This window comes from Sphaeramia orbicularis, chromosome 17 (assembly GCF_902148855.1).
Source record: "Sphaeramia orbicularis chromosome 17, fSphaOr1.1, whole genome shotgun sequence".
Taxonomy (NCBI): Eukaryota; Metazoa; Chordata; class Actinopteri; order Kurtiformes; family Apogonidae; genus Sphaeramia; species Sphaeramia orbicularis.
In genome coordinates, this window is record NC_043973.1 from 3099192 (window position 1) to 3121913 (window position 22722).

General features: G+C 39.2%; 1 protein-coding gene across 2 annotated transcripts in view; it reads right to left on the minus strand.

Annotated features, from left to right (window-relative positions):
• The window catches only part of kirrel1b (kirre like nephrin family adhesion molecule 1b), a 244203-nt gene extending 223025 nt beyond the window's left edge, over positions 1 to 21178 (minus strand). For both annotated transcript variants that reach the window (XM_030159494.1, XM_030159493.1), the window contains exon 1: positions 20799 to 21178. In XM_030159494.1, the coding sequence (XP_030015354.1) occupies positions 20799 to 20847 (49 nt within the window). In that variant the 5' untranslated portion in view covers positions 20848 to 21178. The remainder of the gene's footprint in view (positions 1 to 20798) is intronic.
• Between the last annotated feature and the right edge of the window lie 1544 nt (positions 21179 to 22722).

The following is a 22722-nucleotide window of genomic DNA, read 5'->3' on the forward strand; positions in this document are numbered from 1 at the left end:
TTTCGTAGATGATTTAGCAGAGGATGTAAAGAGAATAAATCCTACAAGGAAAGAAAAAATGTATACCATGATTAATTAATCTTGACTTTGTTTTTTATATCTATAGTTATTTTTATATAGACTTTCATACTCTTGTTATTGCTGTTGTTTTTTCTATATAGATATTTTTTACATATTCTTTTACTTTTATATGTTTTGTGGTTGTTGTTTCAGCTGGTTCTGGAATGAAGGACAAGTTATCATTTTCAAGCGTGTCTGTTTCACATTTGAACTTTTTTTTTTTTTTTTTGGCCTATCAAATAATTGTTTAATGGAACAGAATTGAGGAAAATAATCAATAGATAAATCGACTACAATAATAATCAGTAGCAACAGCTTTACACACACACACAAGGAATAAGGTGTATCTCTCCCACACTTGATAAAAAACGACTAATCTCCGTTTCAGAACAATGACAAATCCCCCTGTGTCATCATCATCTTCATCATCATCTTCATCATCATCATCTCCACCATAACTTTATTTGGCAGAGTCGAGTGACCGTCCCACCTCAGCTCCACCGCTGAGATCCGCCGCCTTATCTCACCTTCTCCTCGTCGTATCAGGCTTCACCACAGGGGAGATAGTGTCACAGTGTCACCTCCTCCCATGCACCCCCACCCCCACCCCCACCCCGTTCACCATCATCATCACCGCCACCTCGCCTCATCGAGCCCCGGCAAGCCGAGCGGAGCGGGGCCCGGGTGTTATCAGGTCCTGATAGTTATCGACTTACATTAAAACATAAGAAGGGAGAGAGGAGGAACAGGCTGATAGACGGGCGGGGGTGGGTGGGTGGGTGGGGGATGGGGGGTGAAAACACAAACAGAGTGGGTGGTGATGGATACCAGCTTTCATCATCTCTAATCACGTTGGCCATCTCCATCTTTAAGTTGCTGCTGCCTCTTTATCACCGTTTAAAATCCACCAAAGGAAAAAGAAATAAAAAGGAATACACTGAGACTTTGGTTTAAAAAAAAAAAAAAAAGGAAAATCCTCAGTCGTGGTGCCCATGCAATAAAATCATTTGGTTACACAAGTTGAGTTTCAGATAAGGGAAATAAGTTGAGAAAAGCCTCTGCGGGAAAGATTGGAAGGCGTTAAATGTTAAGTGAAAGTGGAGCCAGTGGATAGTGGGTCTGTAGGGTGTGAAAAATGAGGATTATGATTGTCATGCCTTGGATTTTGAAAGAGAACATATTAAATATTACAAACTTTTCCCTTAAAATAAGCTTTAGTTTGAATAAGATATGCAAAGAAATTTTCCCTAATGGAATTGATAACTTTCATGTTAGACAAGGCTGAGAGGAATGACTTGAAATATAATGAAACACATCAGAGAGCGGATGTAAACCCTGCACGGGGAACGGAAAAAAACCAAGCCATGCCTACGCTGTTCTATTCATTATTAAGACAGATGCACTAGAAGCGGATATTTGTCTATACTCTTCGACTGTATGACCTACCAGGTTTAAAAAAGATCTATAAACACAAACACGTCACAAAACAATACCCTGCTTCAACCTAATACTCTGAGTGGTAATGATGGGATGGAATTATGCATTACAGGATAAAGGGGAGTTCTTCTACATTTTTGCTTCGTGACCCATTTTCATTCTCGTATTATCCAGCTTCTCCAACACAGGAGCCCAGTGGTACATGGGTGAACAAGAAGGAGCTCAAAACGAGTAAATAAGAAGCTCAGATGAAACATAATAAACACACAAACCAAATCAAACCTTATTGTTTAATCTTTAGGAGTTATAATAGACCGTAAACTGACATGGAAAGCCCACGTCAGACACATAAAAACAAAAATCTCCAAAAGCCTTTCAAGCATAAATAAAGTGAAAACATACCTTGATGAAAATGCACTCCGTACTTTCTACTGCTCCTTGGTCTTCCCATACTTCACATATTGTATTGAAGTGTGGGGAAACGGTTACCAATGCACCATTAATCTATTAGTTATATTACAGAAACGAGCAGTACGGATCATACATAAGGTTGGATTTCTAGAACACATTCATAATCTCTTTATTCAGTCAAAACTATTAAAAATCCATGATCTCGTAAAATATTATACAGCAATAACCTTATTTAAAATATTCAATACATTACTACCAACTAATATACAAAAAAACTTCACAATTCAGGAGAGTACTCATAATTTGAGAGGCTTTGGAGATTTCACATTACCCAAATTTCGAACCACTCGTAAACGCATTTGTGTGTCTGTATGTGGAGTGAAACTTTGGAACAGTCTGGACATCCAACACAAGCAACGCCAAAATATCCACCGATTTAAACTGCTATATAAAAATATGATCTAGTCCCAGTATAAAGATGTTACATCAATATTCTGTCTTAAATGTTCATGTGTGCTTGTTGTTCCTCATCTAGCTGGTCTGTGTTGTCCATTACCATCTGCTGTTGTTCTTACCATCGCTGGTATGTGCTGCCCTTTACCATTAGTGTAATTGTATTTTTATTTTTTTTTTTTTTTTTGGGGGGGGGGGGGGGTCCTTACCATTGTTGTTCTGTAATTATTGCTGTTCTTTACCACTTGTGGTATTGTAGTTTTTTGTTTTTACCATTGTTGGTACGTAATTATTATCACGTAATTTGACGGTTAACTGTTACCTGTGGTAACACCACCAGGAATGTACTTTGTTTCTATTTTTTTTACACACATTTTGGTTAAATAATGTAAATACTGTCAAATGAGTTCATTTTAATTTGGTGTAGGCCTATTTTGTTCATTGTTCTGGCTTGAAGTCAAAGGACAGAAGTGAGTATTTAAAATGTTATTATGTTAAGTTATTTGATGATGAGAATGGGGGTGGGATTAAATCAGTTTTTCTTCTTTCCACTCCTTTTCAAGTATAAATGAGTGATTTTTTTAAATTTTTTTTTTGGGAAGTGTGAATTTGTTTGTATTCTATAAATGCTCGAAATAAACAAACGAATGAATGAATGAATTGTGTGTGTTCAACGGTACAGGTGAGGTGTTGGTTTGTTTTATGGGGGTCATGAATTCAACCTTTATCTGTGAACTATATAAGATTTGTGCGTGCTGTTGTGGTTGTGTGTATGAAAGTTCATCTTGATGTCTGGTTGTGATTTTACATCTGCAGTTTAGATTTGGATCAAACTGATCAAAGACTGAAGGACCAGAGTACGGTTTGGACACATGGGTCTTATTACTGTGGTCAGTGATGATCCCTCCTGTTTCACCTAAATCAAGTATGTCAGGGGTTCCCAAAGTGGGGTATCCGTACCCCCAGGGGTACCTGGAAGAAGCCCAGTGGGTACTTGAAATCTTTTTGGGGAAAAATCCATTAAATAAGTCATTATTTACTGAATACAAAATAAATAATGAGAATGAATGCAAAAATATAAAACACAATAAATGCATCCATTTAATAGTTTTATTGTCAATCGTCTTGTTTAAACTTTGGTAACATTTGAAGAAGATTTCTATTTTACATTATAAAAAATTAGTTTATTTGAGTAGATAAGTAATTGTTTTTTGTTGATGAAAAGCTCATTTATTAATTAATGACCAATTTATTTATTTTTCTTATCAGTGAAAAAGGGCACTTTTCAGTTTATATTTTGCACAAAATTTACTCCAAAAAATTATTTATTTTTTATACATTACAGTCAAATATATGTTGTTTGTTTACAAATTTTAAAACTATAAACTGACACCTTTTGGCACAGGAACAAATTTTGCCTAATTTTTTTCACTCAAAAATGCTGAAGCCAGAGTTGGAGGTACGTGGTCTATTTCAGGGGGTACTCCACTGTAAAAAGTTTGAGAACCACTGAAGTATGTTGATTCCACATCTGAAATCATTGTGTTCTTGATGAGTTAGAGACTTTATTTTATTACCTCTGCCAAGGAGGCTATGTTTTTGCCGGTGTTGGTTTGTCTGTCTGTCTGTGTGCAAGATAACTCAAAAAGTTCAGGACGGATTTGGATGAAAATTTCAGGAAATGTTGATACCGGTACAAGGAACAAATGATTAAATTTTGGTGGTGATTGGGGGGGGCACTGATCTGCCTTGGCGGAGGTCTGGGCTTTTCTAGTTTATTTATTTACCTTTATTCAACCAGGAAGTTCCACTGAGATTAGAAATCTCTTTTGCAAAGGAGACCTGGTGAAGATAACAGTCAAATAAAGTCAATATAGAGACATTAGCAGCATATCACTGCTTCAGTTTAGTTCTACAAATTGTACAGGATCAAAACTGAGATGTTTTTAATGTCTGAAACAAAAACCTGGTGCAATCCAATGTGATGCAAAGCTAAAAGCTGCAGATTCCATTGAGGGCCAGATTGGAGAACTCATCAGTTTCCTTTAAGGCTCAGCTGGATTTGTGCAGGTGGGACAGAATATTCTGGTTATTATGATCAACTAGTTGAAGACATGTTAAAAGAACAGAATGGATGAGCTGCAGAATGTCACCTAAAACTCACTTCTCCCACTAACGCCTTGATTTTTCTCCAGGCAGTTTGGTTTAAAGTGGTGAACACAGTGGACAACTTCATCCAGATATTTCTGAAATGGAACCCAGGTACCAGAGGCTTCAACCCAAACCTGATGGTTACTGTTGGTTCCAAACTGAAACAACCACAAGAACAATTGGAACAATTTAAACTCAAGCTGATGGACTCTGATACTGAAGGTTATTCCTCATTAAGCTGGACTCTCACATCTATAAATAAATGTAACCAATGTAGCACAAATGATCTTCATGCACAGTAACAGGCATCGGTGTAATTCTGGAAAACTGGTGTGTTTTTTGTTCTTTTTTTCCATGTTTACATAATTCAGAAATCTGACATGGAGGAGAAAGTTTGATTCCAAATTTAGACTCAGCCTGATTTAGTTGAGAGCAGATGTCTTTCCTCCAACAGAAGATCAAATGTGTTGTTTTCCAGTGCATTCCAGGTGTCAACACTGTTATTAACCAGTGTGTCAGTTAAGTAATGAATCACCTGAGCATTTCACAGGTTACACAATATACTGCATTACAGTAGAGCTGCAGCTATCGATGATTTTTGTAATTGATTAATCAGTCAGTTATTTGCTTTGATTTGATTGAATTAAACAATTGTTTGAAAAGGCAAAAAAAACAAAAAAAGAAAATAGCAAAAAAAGGACGTGTGGCAATGACAAACAACTTGTTCTTTATTCCAGAACCAGCTGAAACAACGAGCACACAAAGTATAAAAGTTAAAGGACATATAAAAAATATCTATATAGACATAACAACAACAATAACAACAACCGTATTAAAGTATATATAAAAATATCTATAGACATAAACAACGACAAACCAGTCCAATGACATCTATGAACAATCTGTCAGGTCAGTCAGAAACACATTTGGATCCAACTGACTAACTTAGACCAACTGAACATGGAACTAACATACAACTGTGGGTTGATCCTGGCGTCGTGTGTGTCACAATAAGTGTCCGTGTGAAACATAAGAGGGGAACCGAAGTTTAGAAAGGAAACGAAGCTTTGATTCAGGAAAATTGCAATAGAATTTTTTTTTTTTTTTTTTTTTTTTTTTTTTTGAGTCAATTTATCAATTAATCATTTTAGCTCCACATTTAAACACATACACATACATGCACATACACACATTCCGCTAGTGAACAATAAAGACACCAAGAAGAATTATGCAACAACAGTGGAACCAGTTTTTTTTTGGCAGTGAAATTGAGGAAATGAAGCTTTGATTTAGAAAAACTGTAATTGAATCATTTTCAAAAATTTCTTGTTTCAGCTTGACAATAAATCAGGTGTAGAATTATATACTGTACAAGCAAACACACACACACGTACACACACACACACCCTCACACACACACACACACACACACACACACACGCACACACACACACTTATCCTGCAGCATGCATAATCCAGGGCAAAGACAAAAGGGGAAACCTTGTGATAGCGATCTTGTAATGGATCAGATTGATTTAATTCAACGCGCCAGACAATTTCTCATTCTTATTCCTCAAGATGTCTCTGAATGGATTTTATGTGGGAGGCCCATTCAATTGTTGTCTCTCACCTCCACACGAGACTCTCAGACAAGCTCGAGCGAGCGACCGAGAGAAAACACAAGCAGACAAAGAGAGAGGGAATGTGGAGAGAGGAACATAACAGCAGAAACATAAACTACCTCCACACTCGGCCTATTTGATCTGCGGGCCTTTTTGTTGACATTTTCCCTCATATAAAAAGGAAGCACTTTTACGCTTTTTGTGCTTTTTTTCTGCTTGATGTCTGCATTTCTTTGAAAGCTTTCTCCTTGGAGAATGTGGCTAGTTTGCTTTCTCACTTTCCCTTCCAAAAAAAAAAAAAAAAAAAGAAGACGAAGCTAAGGGTTACTTCCAGCCTTTTATCACTTTTATTGAATACTCATGCAGAGAAAGGAGACCCGTTGTATTTATCCTTGGAGGGCTGAGGACTGTGTCGAGGGCGCCGTGCTTTTGTGCATTGCAGCGTGCTGCTTGAAACACTGGTGAAATATGCTGGAAATGCCTGGAAAACTCCAGGCCGTGCTCTCCCAGGAGAGTCCCATCTATAATAGGCCTGGCTGTTTCCCTCTGCTCCGCCGCTGCTACCCTCTCCACACATAAATCTCTGCTCCCCAGCTCCGGTCTCCTCCTCCTCCTCCTCCTTCACTCCCGTTCGCTCCCGCTCCTCCTTTTGCATCTGCTCTCCTCTATTAGTATTTGCTTCCTTTGTCTCCACGCATCCTTTAACCTCCTCTTCCCCCAAATGGATCTCCTGCCCTCTTTATTCCTCCCCCTCCTTCCCCATTTGACTCTCCCCTTCCCTGCTCTTCTTTTCTCCTTCCCCCTTGACACATAAACCTCCTCCTCCTTTTCTCCAAATAACTCCTGGAAGTACCCTCCCCCTGCATCCTCCTTCCATTTTGACTCCTATTTGCTCCTCTTCATTGGCCTCCTTCTTCATCCTCTTGTTCAACACATTAATCTCTGTTCCTGACCCTGCATTCATGCTCTTCTTCTTTTTTTTTTTTTTCTCCCACATGCATTACTATTACACTATTACCATCCTCACACTGAGGCTCACTCCTCCTTTTCCAAATCCCTTCTCTTCTTCTACGCCCCCCCCCCCCCCCCCCCTTCGCCTCCCTCTGTCCTTGATAAAAATGGGAAAACTGCTTAAATGTTGTGACGATTACTGCCACCAATCATTAGCAGATTCTGTCCCAAACATGTGCAGAACAACACACCAGTAAGTGTCAAGGTTATTATCGTTAACTAACGAAATGATGAAAACTAGAACTGAAAGAACATTTTTGTTAACTGAAATAAATAAAAACTGTAATTAAAAGAAAAAACGAAAACTGAGACTGTATTGTGTGCTCACAAAACTAACAAAAACGTATAAAAATTATAGATAAAATTCCCTTTGTTTTCGTCTTTGTCGGATTGATACGAAAGTGATTTATTTCACTTTAGCAATTTTAGCTAGCAGCACCATACGACACTTCACGGGCCGTCGCTTGTCATCACTTGTGGTTTCCAGTCGTCTTCTCATTCCCACTCTACCTGGAAACATGGAGACTAAAGCTGGGAGAAAGCAGCAGAGTCCTGTCTGGGATTTATTTGAATACGACGGAGAAGAAGAGAAAAGATACGACAAAACTAAAATTAATACTAAAACTAAACTAAAACTAAGCATTTGGAAAAAAAATGAAAACTAATAAAAACTAGCAAACCTGCTCTAAAGACGAATTAAAACTAAATGAATTAGAGAAAAAAAAGTCAAAACTAAATAAAACTAAACTATAATGAAAATTCCAAAACTATTATAAGCTTGGTAAGTATGAACAATCATCAGAATATCACTATGTTTCCTGATAGTTACAATCTCCTTCATCCGGAAACATGCAACAAGAAGCAGTCACAAACATCCATAACTTAGTTATGGTTTAACCCTTAAAGACCCAGAATTATTTTTGTGTTGACTTCCAAATAATTTTTCTTTATATCTAACATTCCTTATGTGATTAATGGGCATTTATCCTAATGATATCCTCTGTATTTTGCATTTTTTCGGAGCAAATTAGGTATTTTATGATCATTATTCACTGATTCATAAAAGCAAATTCAAAGGTTATTATATCAAAACAAAGAAAACTGAAGAAAAACTGACTTTTACAGCTAAATCTCTGAACCCAGTGTGTCCATCCACTGTCACTGATCCAACTCCATGGGTTTTACAGTTGAATCAGTGGTGTAGAAGATGATGGTGTTTCCACGGTAACTACAGAGCCTTCTGAACGTCCAAATGGGTCATATCTGATTACCATGAAAAGATGAAGAACTGTATTTTACACCAATTATTCATATGTATTTATAGGATTAATGATTCAACCGTTTATATTTTAGATCAGCAGATTCTTTTGACCACTGGTGGTTGTTTGAGTCTTTATGAGTTTCAAATGTAATAACTGATGTCTGTAAAATGATATACATGGTATAAGTAAATGTATCACCAAGTGTCTCCCACTGGAGTCATTTCTACTCTCATGGTAAATACTGACCTAACACCCAACACTATAATAACACTCTCACACATGCCCTGCAGACAGGTGGAGTGGAAGTATTCTAACATCAAGAAAACTACATAAAAAAGAATGTAAATACTACACTCTACATAGTACTTTAATTTTGCATACTCCTGTTTTTCCCCCACAGAAAACTGATCAAGGAAATGACAAAGAACCAACCCAAAAATTAAAGCTGTTAATGACACTGGAATCAGAGCTCTGCTCTGCTCCGATGACCCCAACATTTTCCTCATGGGCCTCATCAGCTCTGCTAGTTTTCTGTCCTCAGAACAGTCAGTTCACAGATGATCTGCTCCATCACAGCCAGGAGGTATCTGTCCTCCTCTTCTTCTTCTTCTTCTTCTTCTTCTTCTTCTTCTTCTTCCTCCACATCTTCATCTTATTATTATTATCCCTCTTCCTCTTCTTCCTTTTCTTCTTCGTCTTCGTCTTCCTCTTCTTCTTCTTCTTCTTCTTGTTCCTCTTCTTCTTCTTCTTCCTCCACATCGTCATCTTCTTATTATTATTCCTCTTCCTCCTCTTTCTTTTCTTCTCCTCCAGGTCTTCTTCTTCTTCCTCTTCCTCTTCTTCTTTTTCTTCTTCCACATCTTCTTCTTGTTCTTCTTCTTCTTCTCCTCTTGCATCCTTTTGGCCTCTTCCACTCTTCTCCTGCCTCTTCTCTCCTTTCTTTAATATTTCCTTTCCATCCTTCTGCTCTTGCACCTGCTGCCCTCTGTCCTTTCTCCTCCTCTCAGCCCTCTTCTCCTCCTCTCTCCTGGTTCTTCCCTCTCTCCTCTCACCTCCTTTCATCCCTCTTCTCCTCCTCTCTCCTGGTTCTTCCCTCTCTCCTCTCACCTCCTTTCATCCCTCTTCTCCTCCTCTCTCCTGGTTCTTCCCTCTCTCCTCTCACCTCCTTTCATCCCTCTTCTCCTCCTCTCTCCTGGTTCTTCCCTCTGCCCTTTGTCCTTTCTGTTCTCTCCTTTCTTCATCTACACTCAGGCTCTTTTTCTGCATTGTGCATTCCCTTCCCTCCACTGCACCCCCTTCATTGCCCTCTTTCTGTTTTGCACTTCATCATCCTCTCTTCTTTGACTTTCCTCCCGTTCTTTGTTCCTCTCCTCATCCTCAACCTCTTCATCCCTCCTACTCCTCCCTCATTCAGGCTGACATATCAGCCAGATTGATGGGTGTCAGACCTAATACCAGTTGACGCTCTCTGTTCGGATCTGCGTACTCCTCAGTCTTTCACTTACATCAGCCCCCTCAGACAAGGCAAGCTGAGGGGAGGGGGGGGAGGGGGGAAGGGGGGAAGGGGGGAAGGGGGGGAGGGGGGGGACACTGGAGGAGGGGCTGGAGGGGGACTCTCTGCTGTCGTTTTAGCAGATTACTAGATTATCGGGGCATCGCGATTCATTAAGCGGCTGCTAATTGTGGCAGATATTTTATTTATTTATTCTAATCGCAGTTCCTTGTCACCTCACATTAAGCCTCCCACCCCATAAGGATATCAGATCTGTCAGGTACCGGGGGGGCCTTTAGGGTTGAAGCAGACACACTTAACTTGTCATCGTGTTCCTTGGACCTCCACTCCCCCTCTAAAACAAGGCCTGTCAAGCCATTTTTAGAGAGCCAGTCAACCTTTTATCACTTTTATAGCATGATCAGTGCACTACGGCAGTAATGACCAAGGCTGATTCATCCTGGGGCCACTCATGCAGAAAAAAATACTCATCACACTGCAAAAACTCCTGATCTAGCCAAGACTTGCAAGCTTATGTCTGGCCATTAAAGCCTTATTGATCTTGTTTTGAGAATAATATACTGTGCAGGAGCAGATTATTAACGTTATATATCCCGCAGATTGCATGGGGGGGGGGGCTATAAATTAGGATTCAGCCACATGCTAAACACAGACATTAGAAGCTGTTCCCTCTCAAATTCAGTTTAATACATTTATTCTGGCCTTACACCTATTCCTAGGATTCGGGTCAGGGGGATAACAGTGGAATGTAAGGCCACTTTGCATGGATTAAACTTCATTTGAAAGGGAACATCCTCTAGTTTCTGTGCTTAAGACTGTTTTTCAACCTTGGGGTCAGGACCCCACATGGGGTCGCCTGGAATTCAAATGGGGTCTCCTGAAATTTCTAGTAATTGATAAAAAAAAACAAAAAAAAACAACCCTACTAATAAAAATATACGGTGAGTTGACAGAGACAATCCCGATCCATAAAAGACATGACAAACTGTGAAGCTGAAACTGAAGCACTGTGGTACTGCTTATCTGTCAAATGTTCATTGTGGTCAGTTTCAGATGCTGCAGCTCTTTCATAATTCATAGTTTGAGTTCTTGTTTGTTCAGTATTAATTGTCAGCCTTGTAAATCCAAGCTGGACTGACTGTACATATCCTGACCAAGGAAAATCAAATTCTCACTTTGTGCAGTAATCTACACCTGGCTTTACTGCCTCTGTCCACAATAATATACATTATATAGACTAAGTATCCTCTAAAATTATCATTTATTTGTAACATAGTATAGCAAATATTACAAATAAAAACAAATTAATTTTAGCAAAAAAAAACAAAGTCTCCGTTTTGAATGTCTGGGGTTGCCAGAAATTTGTGATGTTAAAATGGGGTCACAAGCCAAGAAAGGTTGGGAACCACTGGCTTAAAACGTCCCTGACTGTAACCTTCACCCTACTATGAGTCACCCATGATCTGACTGATGTTATGACATTTCTTCTATCTTTTTCACACTGGACAAAAATAAAACCACTAATATATTTTTGTCTTGAATATTAAAGCGTACAGTCTACAACAACAGCCACTAACTCCCAGGTCAAAACCAGACTGCCAAGGTCACAGGTCTTACCGACTCCAGTACCAATCAGCTGAGATGGAAATACCACATCCCTGCCTAATGTCACCACGACAGAAGCATTATGGATCCATACGTGAAAGGGCTTAAAATGACCCATGTTTACATCCCTATGGCGGTCATATAAGTACAAGATGAGAGGAAAAGCGACGCAAGCCAACTGATATCACTGGAACATGTGCTGTGGATCACCACACTTGTATGAGTTAGGGTGTACTCGAGTCCATATCCGAGTACGCTGGACCCCAAAGTCTGCTTAATTTTATCCATGTGAATGCAACTGTTCCATGCCCGAGTCCAGTTGAGAAGGTAGTTCTGGGTCTGGACTGCCCGTAGTCCAGCACAGTACGTTGCCGTGTGAATGCGATCTGTACCTGGACCGGAAGTGACCTAATCACCATTCCGGCAACGGAAGTGGGTTAATCACCATGAGACCATAGACGGCGCTCCTGTTGTCTCCTGAAAAAGCCTTGGATCCATGTGGCCATGTGGCTCGCCTTATCAACCGAACCACTGGGTGAGATATCAGGGACAACAAAGGTCGGTCTGCTTCTCTGTGTCTCAAACAGGATAGCAGATAGGGAAGGGTTGGTCTTCTTCTGACTTCCACACTTGAAGGATAGTGACAGAATTCCCTCCAAACCACCACCTACAGTTTCAGCCCTGTAACACCCATTCGTATTCGAGCATGGGCCGCGGTATGCTCCTGTTGAATGCATCATCTGCGGGAAAGGTGTGAACATATGAAAGTACGGTACAGACTCGAGTACGCTGTGTGAAAACGCCCTTAAACACCAGACCAGAGTTCATGTCCTGTTTATGTTGAAAATAATGACTGTTTTTCTGTTAGTTTCTTTGTCTCTTTTTCCTTCGTATTATAACCCCTTACCTAGCCCTTTTCCTAACTCCAGCTGTGTTGTTTTTGTGCCTAAGTTTGACGAAAAATCTCTGCAAGTGTACGCATATACGTCCATGTGGGAGTGTAAATCAAATCTATGCCATTGTTCAGGAATGATGACAAAATTCAGATGAACCCCCAGTTTTTCAGTCCTTTTCCAGCACAATGCTATGATAAATGGAGCATTTTAACAATGCATCCATGCACCACAGCCAGGAACATTATTATACATTACATTAGCAACAACATAAAATAGGGGCTTTGTTTTGCACAAGATGCCACACTGGCAAACAGTGAGGTGAAAGGGTTTCTTTTAGGGTAATCTACAGTTCCTGCATCTATGTTGAATGTGACACACCAAAATAAAAACCAAGGCAAACTCATCTACTGGCAGCAGCAGTGGAGTCAGCTGCCTATTTTTAGCCTGTTTACTCACATTTTAAAAACACAGATATATGTGCATTTTTTGGTATAAAATCTAGTATCAGTGTTAGTCATTTTCATGCACGCTGAGCTAAATAACTGTCTACGATGTCCTTTGGCTAATAAAATCCAAATGTGACAGGACATCTCTAACCTTTTAACATGACCTTTTCAGTGAACTTTATCTTAGGGTTAAGGTTGTAACAGAGGAAGTCTAAGCATGTATTAGACTTAATTTGAAAAGGAGCATCTCCTTGTTCCAGTGTTTAACATGTGGTTAAAACACAACCTGAACTACATCACTTCAAATGAGGCTTAAATTGAACCTCTACTCGTGACCTGGTGGATGATAAAAAGTGTTGATGGTACAAAAATCACACTAGTTAATATTTTTCTTTATTTGGATCAGATGTTTCTTTTGTTGTTTTTTAATGAGTGTGTTTTTATCGCACTTAAAAGCCCCAGCCCCAGGGCATGCGACCTTCAGGGGCCCTGACAGCCACAGGTTTATTGTGTTGTTTGTTTGAGATCATTTGATTAATCGCTAATCTGTTTTTGATTATGATCCAATAAACAGCGGTAACAGCAGGTCGTGACACTCCTCCCGGTGTATCCCAATGCCCTTTTACACAGGGACCCTCATGTTTGTTTTGTGCTCATACTCTGAGGACTCTCGGATGCCTTTTCGTTGCCCCGGAGCCCACTTTGGGTGTGAACTTGTGCTGGCATAGAACATCAAACTTTGATGGTCCAGCTGGGTTGCTGTGGAAGCAGAGACGTGAGCCAACAGGGCCTTCTCTTTCTTTCTCCCTGTGTTTCCTGAGTGCTCCTGCTCTGCCACTGTTTATCCTCAAACATCCCCCCTTGTCAACAGATTAGGACTGAACCCCGCTGTCTCTTCCTTTCTTCGTCTTTCTTTGCCTCCATCTCTCTGTCTTTTGGCCTGTCTCTTTACATCTGCGCCTCTGCTCTATTCTTGTGATGGGAGAGAAGAGTGGGAGGAGGAGGAAGAGGGGGAGAAAGGGAGAAAAAGAAAGCGTATGTGTGTGTGTGAAAAAGCGAGGAGAACGATGGGACAGGTGCTTGCAGTGCAAGAACTGCTTTGCTTGCTTTGCTTGCATGATCAGGCTGCAAAAATGTTCAGCTCAGGCAAAAGTGCTGTTCAAGAATTGACTGTGAGAAACAGGCTTCCTCGCCCGTGGCCAGACCTGAACTGGCAGCACACAGTCAGATCACACAGCAGCCAGACTCCAACGCGTATACATTGAATATGAGCGTGTGCACACAGGGCCGGATAGTAATTACAGGGGCCCCCACGCAGCTGAGCGGTCAACCACACTGAGATGTTAGGGAAGCGGGAACGCGCCGGACTGAGGTGTAAATCAGGACTGTTCGGAGCAGACAGTCCGTCGGAGCTGTCAGCAGAGAAAAGACAAAGCAGCAGACACCTGGAAGAGTCCAAACAGGCTAAACACACATTACGCTGCAGCTGCTGCATGTAGGGGACGGATTCACTCTGATCACATTTACAGGCTTACACCGGCTCAGCTGGAGACGCTGATCTGCCGCTCGGCTCGACTCCACTCTGTTCTTCAGCGCTGCAGGACTGTTTCAGCCCTATTCAGCTTCTGTGTCTGTCTTCTGTTCACTCAAAGAAACAGGAGAACAGTAGCGCATGTCATCAGCGCTCTATAGCAGAGAATGACTGATAGTGGATTATCGAAAGCTGATATAATGCACTGGGACCAGGGAATTAACTGGGCAATATCACCTCTGAAAAAACGTCTAAACTACACCTGAGCACCGAACACTGAAGTCAGAGCAATTAATTAATAAATTTGACACTAAATCATACAAATAGATTATTCTCGGTGCATCCTTCAAATTCAAAGCATTTCCAGGTGTGAAGCCTAACATCATCCACTGACCAACATCTGATCAAAGTTCTGCTGATACCAGTAGATTTATGAGTCTCCTTTAAGCCCTGAGTAATTAATCACTGATATGAATGGAAGTGTGGAGTCTCTTTCAGTGATACACTGTAAAAAAAAAAACCTTAAAAAACGATAATATTCCGGCAGTAGGGGTGCCACAAAAATACTGTTAAATAACGGAAAATAACCATCCCATAAAAATATGGTAATTTTCCATAATTAAAATACAGTTTGTTGCCTTAACTTTACATGAGATTTTGCTTATTTTTTGACTTTTTAATGTTTAATAAAGAATATTTATGTGTATTAAAACAATCAAATTACCTATAAATATATATATAAATAATTTTCAATGAGACTCAGTCGTCCAATCCACTGATAAAAACTGTATTTGGACAGTTTATCAGTGTTTATACATGTTATACATTCACAAAAATACATTTATTCAACTTTTTTGTTGTGAAACCTCCTGTAATTACACAAGATATTTGTCAATTAACAAAGATGTCTTGTTAAACTTACAGAACAAATACCTCTTTGACGGTTAATTGTCAGTAATTTTATCTTGTTTTATTTTTTTTTTTTTTTTTTACAGTATTAAACTTTAAATTAACAGTTTAATCTCATAAATAGAAAAGAAATATTTGTGAAATTATGATACATTTGCAAATGTATCTTAACTATTTTTCTGTGATAAAAGAAAAAATTTGAAAAAATGGAAATTTTATGTATATCCAGTTACAGTTTTTTCGTGTTATTTTACATTTGAAAAATAAAATCAGTTTATTTTTGTCATTTCATTGATATTTTCCTGTATCTTAAAAATACAGGAAAAATCAGTAAAAATTCTGTTAAATTACAGATTTTTTTTTTTACAGTGTATGTTGGTTTATCGTCAGCTATTGGTGCATGTTTTATATAAATATACATGTCTTTTCCATCTGTCAAACTTTCTGACCTGATGAAGATCCAAATGGAAAATTTCACTGTTCAACTGCTTGGTGCTGGCATCAAGGTTACTATCGTTAAGGAAAACTAACAAAATGATGAAAACTAGAATTGAAAAAAACATTTTGTTAACTGAAATAAATAAAAACTATAAATAAAAGAAAAAATGAAAACTGAAACTGTATTGTGTGCTTACAAAACTAACTAAAACAGATAAAAATTATAGATAAAATTCCCCTCGTTTTCGTCTTTGTCAATGTCGGATTGATACGAAATCGATTTATTTCACTTGAGCAGTTTTAGCTAGCGGCACCATACGACACTTCATGGTTTATCACTTCTCATCACATGTTGTTTAGAGTCGTCTTCTCGTTCCCAGGAAACATGGAAACTAAAGTTGGGAGAAAACAGCAGAGTCCTGTCTGGGATTTATTTGATTACGATGGAGAAGAAGAGAAAAGATACGACGAAACTAAAACTAATACTAGAACTAAACTAAAACTAAGCATTTAGAAGAAAATGAAAACTAATCAAAACTAGCAAACGTGCTCTAAAAACGAATTAAAACTAACTGAATTAGAGAAAAAAAAGTCAAAACTAACTAAAACTAAACTATAATGAAAAATCCAAAGCTATTATAACCTTGGTTGGCGTCAGGGCAGGACAGGGCAGGACGGAAATGAACAAATCTCTCATTGCTTATTGGAAATTAATCTATCAGTTATCAAGTATCAATTAGTTTGATGTCAATCAAAGCCAAAAGTGACGTCTTCAAATGTTTTTTTTTCAACCACAACCAAACAAAATTCAGCTGACTACCACAAAAAGACAGAAACCAGAGAATACTTACATTTAAGAAAGAAGTATAGACAATGTTTTTGGTCAACTCCTGTAAGTAACTAATTTCATCCATCAGTATTGACAGCACTGACATATAAATACGAGTGTATTTTCCATTTCTCAAACATTCTAATCTCAAAAAGCTGAATTAAATTAACTAAATGAATCCAAATGTCACTGTTCAGCTTTTGTGGATTGGAGTAAATGTGCACCCTTTCTCATGAAAAACAGAAGGAAACTGGTACAAATCTATGACAAATGACCAAAGCTATGGAATACATTCCTGCAGCAGAAAGCTAAGCACGCATTTGACATTTCAGAAACTCACTGACAACTAGATTCTTCTGCGATTAAACCTATAGTTTTATGGGGACTCCGCTGCGCCCCTGTAGAGTGGATAGTTATTAAAATCCTCTAAAGGAAAGGGATTTTTCAGTGTTTGTTCACTGTTATCTTTGACTTTGATAACAGGTTTATCATGTCTCATATTCACCTGCTGAATGGATAAGGCTTCTATGACCTCACCAAAAATATGAATATACGTAAATATATCTACCAGCACTATTGTGATCTAGTGTGGAGCTTTTAGAGCAGGGCTGTCAAACTCATTTTGGTTCAGTTCCATATTTAGCCCAGTTTAATCTCAAGCAGGCCAGACCAGTAAAATAATGACTTAATAGCCTATAAATAATGACAAATCCAAGTTTTTCATTTTGTTTCAGTACAAAAAAACCCCAAAAAAACCCAAACAATTAAATTATGAAAATATTTACATTTTACAAAAAAGATGTGAATAACCTGAAAAAACAGAAATTTCATTTGAAAAATTAGTGCAATTTTAACAATATTATGCCTTGATTTATTATTTATACATGTACATTACACACAATGTTACATAAACATTTAGTAACAGGCAGAATATTGTTAAAATTTTGGAGTTTGGAACTAAAATTTGAACAATTTCTACAATATTCCATCTGTTATTATTATTATTAACACAACTGCAGATCACAGTGGATCCATAAATGCACAAAACATTTAGTAACAGGCAGAATATTGTTCCAATTGCACATTTCAGGTTGTTCATTTTTGTTTATATTTATGTATTTATTTGCATTTTAATGTGAAAGAATAGTTTTGTAAATGTTAATATTTTCACGGTGTAATGTTATTTTTTTCACTTAAATTTTTTCCACATAATTTTTCACAAAGGAAATTTGTGGTTGTCATTATTTCTGGGTTATTGTGTTGTTATTTTGGCTGGAGATCACGTTGGTCTGTATGTGGAACCTGAACCAAAAGGATTTGGACAACCTGGACTGTTCTGGTTCATTTTTGCACTTTCATCCTGCCCACTTTCATCCGGCCCACCGGTTTTGGGCCGGTTTTGGCCCCCGGGCCGCATGTTTAACACCTGTGTTTTAGAGGCAAAATCTGAACCATGAGCACACAAAGACTGAACGTGGACTGTTAGGGAAGCAGAGTATGTCTGCGAGGCTGAAAAGTCAGTCGGTGGAGGATATGTTTTTTCAAATATCTTTTCAGCATGTTTTCAGTATTTCATTCTGCCTTATAACATGACAGGAAGGGTTCTTTAAGGAGCTTCAGATGTTTGTTTTTTTGGGGGGGTGGGGGGGGATTTTGGACATTTGATCTCTAGCACTCACTTTGAATCGATTTCCCTGAATCAACCTGAATTTCAGCTTGCACCAGTGAACCAGAAACAGTCTACTGAGCTGTGCTCTGAGTAGGTTTTTTTACTCTCTCTCTCTCTCTCTTCTTTTTTAAAGGCACAAAAATTGATCTCTAGTACTGAGCAGAGTGATGTGGAATGCACCAAAACCAAGTAAGATAAAGTACAATAATTCAGCCACTGGGGCTGTGCGTCCATGCTGCACCTCTGGGCTTCTGCGGACTCTTCCACCTCTTTTTTCTGTTCTCCTCTGCTCTTTTCTTGCGTCTTGCTCTGCTATGTTCAAGTCTGAGTAATGAGAATAATCTAACTTTTCTCATCTGCTTTACATCCTCTACATTTTCACACAGCTACAACAAACTCAATGTCACAGAGTAGAGCTCAAATCAAGTAAAAAAAAATGTATTCATTTGCAATTTTCCTGAATCAAAGTTTCATTTCCTTAATTTCTCTGCTGTTAAACATTGGTTCCACTGTTGTGTTTCACACGGATGTTTATAGTGACGCACATAACACCAGGATCAACACAAACAACATGGAGCATAGCTCTGAGGAGACGACGACAAAAAGACAGAAAATGTCTTTATGTTGACTGTTCTCTATTGGAACCATCACTTCCTCCTTTAAACTTTGAAGCTTTAACACAAACATTCTAAATCTGAGTGTGTGTTTGTTTCAGTTGGATGTTAGTTCCATGTTCAGTTGGATCTAAATGTGTTTCAGACTGAGCTGACAGATTACCTACTGACACACCTTTGACTTTTATACTTTTTGTGGTTGTTGTTTCAGGTGGTTCTGGATAACAGATCCAGTCTGTTTCACATTTCGACCAGCTCTATATGTAAAGAGTCATGAGATAACATTTGTTATGATTTGGCACTATATAAATAATTTGACTGATTGATTGATTGACATTTTTACTATTTTTTCACCTCTTGAAATAACCGTTAAATCAAATTGAATCCAATAATCAATAGATTAATCAATTACAAAAATACAGTGTAGCCTTTATTACTGTCATCTGTTTGAAGGAAACACTGTTTTAGACTGAAGTTACCAATGTTCTGATCGATTCTGTTGTGTTCTGATCTGTTGTGTTCTGTTCCATTGGGTTCAGTTCTGTTCTGTTCTGTTCTGTTGTGTTCTGTTCTGTTTGATTCTGTTTTGTTCTGTTCTATTGTATTCTGTTGTGTTCCATTCTGTTCCATTCCGTTCTGTTCTGTTCTACTGTGGTGGTAGCTCTGCTCCAGTCTGAGCGCTCCACTGCCTGCCTGTCCTGGCGGATCATCATCCATGGTCCATCACACCCGGGGCCTGCAGGGCTGGGGTCCCAGGTGCTGAGGCCAGTCCACACACACTTTAACAGTTCACATCAGACCACCTCCATTCATCACCTTCTGTCTGTGGAGTCCTGTCTAACCTCCAACACACCAGTGCACACACTCTGCCTGTGTGTGTGTGTGTGTGTGTGTGTGTGTGTGTGACGGCAATCTATCAAGGTAATCGATAAATAGGGACATTAATATTAGTAATGGGGGCTCTCCTCCAGTCCACTGAATATGTCTCCGTCTTTCCGCTAAAATATGAATTTTTCTTGGCACCTGCACGTTGGTTTGCCACGGGGCCGCGCTCACGGGCACGAGCGCTGGAGAGACTCTACCTGCATGCTAAGAAGAGGACGCACTGATCTCTATTCACTTTTTCCCCCTTCCTTTCTTTCCAGGCGCGCACACGTACGCACACACACACACACACACACACACACACACACTTTCTCTCTTGAGAGACACTTGCGCTACTCTCCAATCACGCACAGATTAGAGGAGTGCACGTGTCTGGCGCGTGCGTGGCGCATGTGTGAATGCTCGTGTGTGTTGGAAATTGATCCGGTGTGACTCATGTTAAAGCCCGGCGACCAGACTGTGCGCTGGATCCTCGCCTCATCAATCATCCACGGGTGGCAGGATATGCGCAGTGTGGTGTGTGAGTGTTGTATGCGTGTGCATGCGTGCGTGCGTTTTAACACACTTTCTGCGTTTGTTTGTGTCAAGCAAATCAATCTGCTCATGCATTCATTTCAAAGGTCACGTCAAAGCAATGTCGTTTGCGGATGCTTTCCATCTCGCGCAGAGGAGTGCGCCTTAAGTGTTTTATGTCTCGTTTTCAGCCTGAGACCCCTGAACGCCCCACGGCTCTGTCCCCCCTCCGGCGTCCGTGGGCTGTAATGATGATGATGATGATGATGATGATGCTGATGATGATGTCCACGCCAGCATAAAAACCCATAACAACAAAGCACATTCACTTGTGCGCACACATTTCCAGACGCACGGGAATAATAATAAAAAATAAATAAATAAATAAAAAACCCCACACACTGCCCGCACTCAAAGACACCCCACAAAGAGCTTCCACACAAGACAAGAATCACAACAAGGAGTGAAAACCAGCAAACTTTCCGGCGCCTGTGTGTTCTGCTGTTTACCCGCTGAGTGCGTTTTGGAACAAACATCTCTCACCTTGGTTCACAGAAGTGATCGCCAAAGTTATGATCCACAAGGCTGGCATGGTTCAGCCGAGCGCATTCAGATTCCTCCCCTCGGCTCTGCTTCCCCGAAAAGACACCATCAATTCCTCCCGAGCAGATGAACTGAACTGGAATCCTCTGTGAGTCATGAGAGTCAAAGAAGCCCAACTGATGAGAGGAAAGAAATGTTTAGGGAAGACAAAAAAAATTCCAAAGCCTCTTTTCCTCTTTTTCCTCTCTCCTCTTCCACTCGTTTCCCTCTTCTCCCCGTGCGTAAAATAAATCTGTCTCCACTTTTTTATTTATTTATTTATTTTTATTTTGTCTCTTCAGTGTTTCTCACTCTGTCCCTTTTCCTCTCTGCGCTCTGGATTCCCATTTAACAGGACTGAATTCCTCTCTCTCTCTCTCTCTCTCTCTCTCTCTCTCTCTCTCTCTCTGTCTCTCTCTCTCTCTCTCTCTCCCCCCTCCTCCTTCTTTCTCTCCCCCACCCCCCACCCCACCCCCCATTCCAAATCTCCGTTTTGGACTCATGGAAAGGAGGATTGCGCTCCAGCGGCCGCAAAGAGAACTGCGTCCAAAACATTGAAAACTCACACGAATGACATGAAACAGCTTCACATGCACCAGAACTACTGAAGCAGGTTCGGAATCCTTCTGAATGTGAGGGGGACTGGACATGTGATGGGTCCTACATGACCACCAGAATGTCCTCAGTCTAGTCTGATAGAAACTATTACAGATGCAGCTCTATGTGACGGTGACTGAGGTGGAGATACCGACGAACAATATGTGTCACCTCTTATCAACATAGACTGCCAGGCAAATAATAATAGTAATAATAATAATAATAATAAGAAGAAGAAGAAGAAGAAGAAGAAGAAGAAGAAGAAGAAGAAGAAGAAGAAGAAGAAGAACAACAACAACAACAACAACAATTTTAAAAAGCCACAACAGTTTTTTAAGCCAAACTGACGCACTCTTATTTAATTTAATTTAACTTAATTTAACTTAATTTAGTTTAATTTAACCCTTTCATGGATAACTTATGAAAAAAAAATCCAGATTTTTGTTTAGATTTATTTTATTACTCAAAATTAAGCTAAAGGTGAAATGCATTTGGAATTTTTTTATTTAATTTTTTTTAAATATGGTTTAATCAAGAAGATATAGAGTTTTGGCTTTTTTTTTTTTTTTTTTTTTTAAAATAATTGCCTATATTGGAAACATCATGATGCAACAGCTTTTTCAGATGCATTTTTTAGACTTTTTATGGAATGTCCTTTGCGATGGATTTTTTTTTTTTTTTTTTTTTTTTTTTTTTGAGGGGGGGCGTTGGTATAAAGCTGTTAAACTCTTGTCCATAAATGTAGACAGTAAACCCATAGCTGGGTCTTAGGAGGTTAACTTTGGGAGATCACAGATCAGTCCACGTTCTGAAATTAAGTGATCCTTATTTCATTGTATTGCTTCAGGTCTATACAGACTGCCCCCATGTGGTTTGGAGAATATTGCCTTTAGAACCGTTTGGACAGTAAGCTTCAACTGTGTGTCCAAAAATGTGGACATCATGCATGAAAGGGTTAGTTTAATTTAATTTAATTTAATTTAATTTAATTTAATTTAACCAGGAAAATCCCATTCAGATTACCAACCTCTTTTATGAGGGAGTTCTGGCCAAGATAGGTAGCAGCAGATACAAAACACAGTTATGAGATTAAACACAAATAAATAAATAAATAAATAAATAAATAAATAAATAAATAAATAAATATTACAAGCAGGTTAAGAAAAACAAGTGCAAGTTATGGAGTCCGCCTCAAGAACTCTCAGTTTGGATTTAAAAACGCTCACTGAAATGAACTTCGTTTCTAGTCTTTCTGCAGCAGATTCCCTGCATAAGGTGCAGCGTAAAC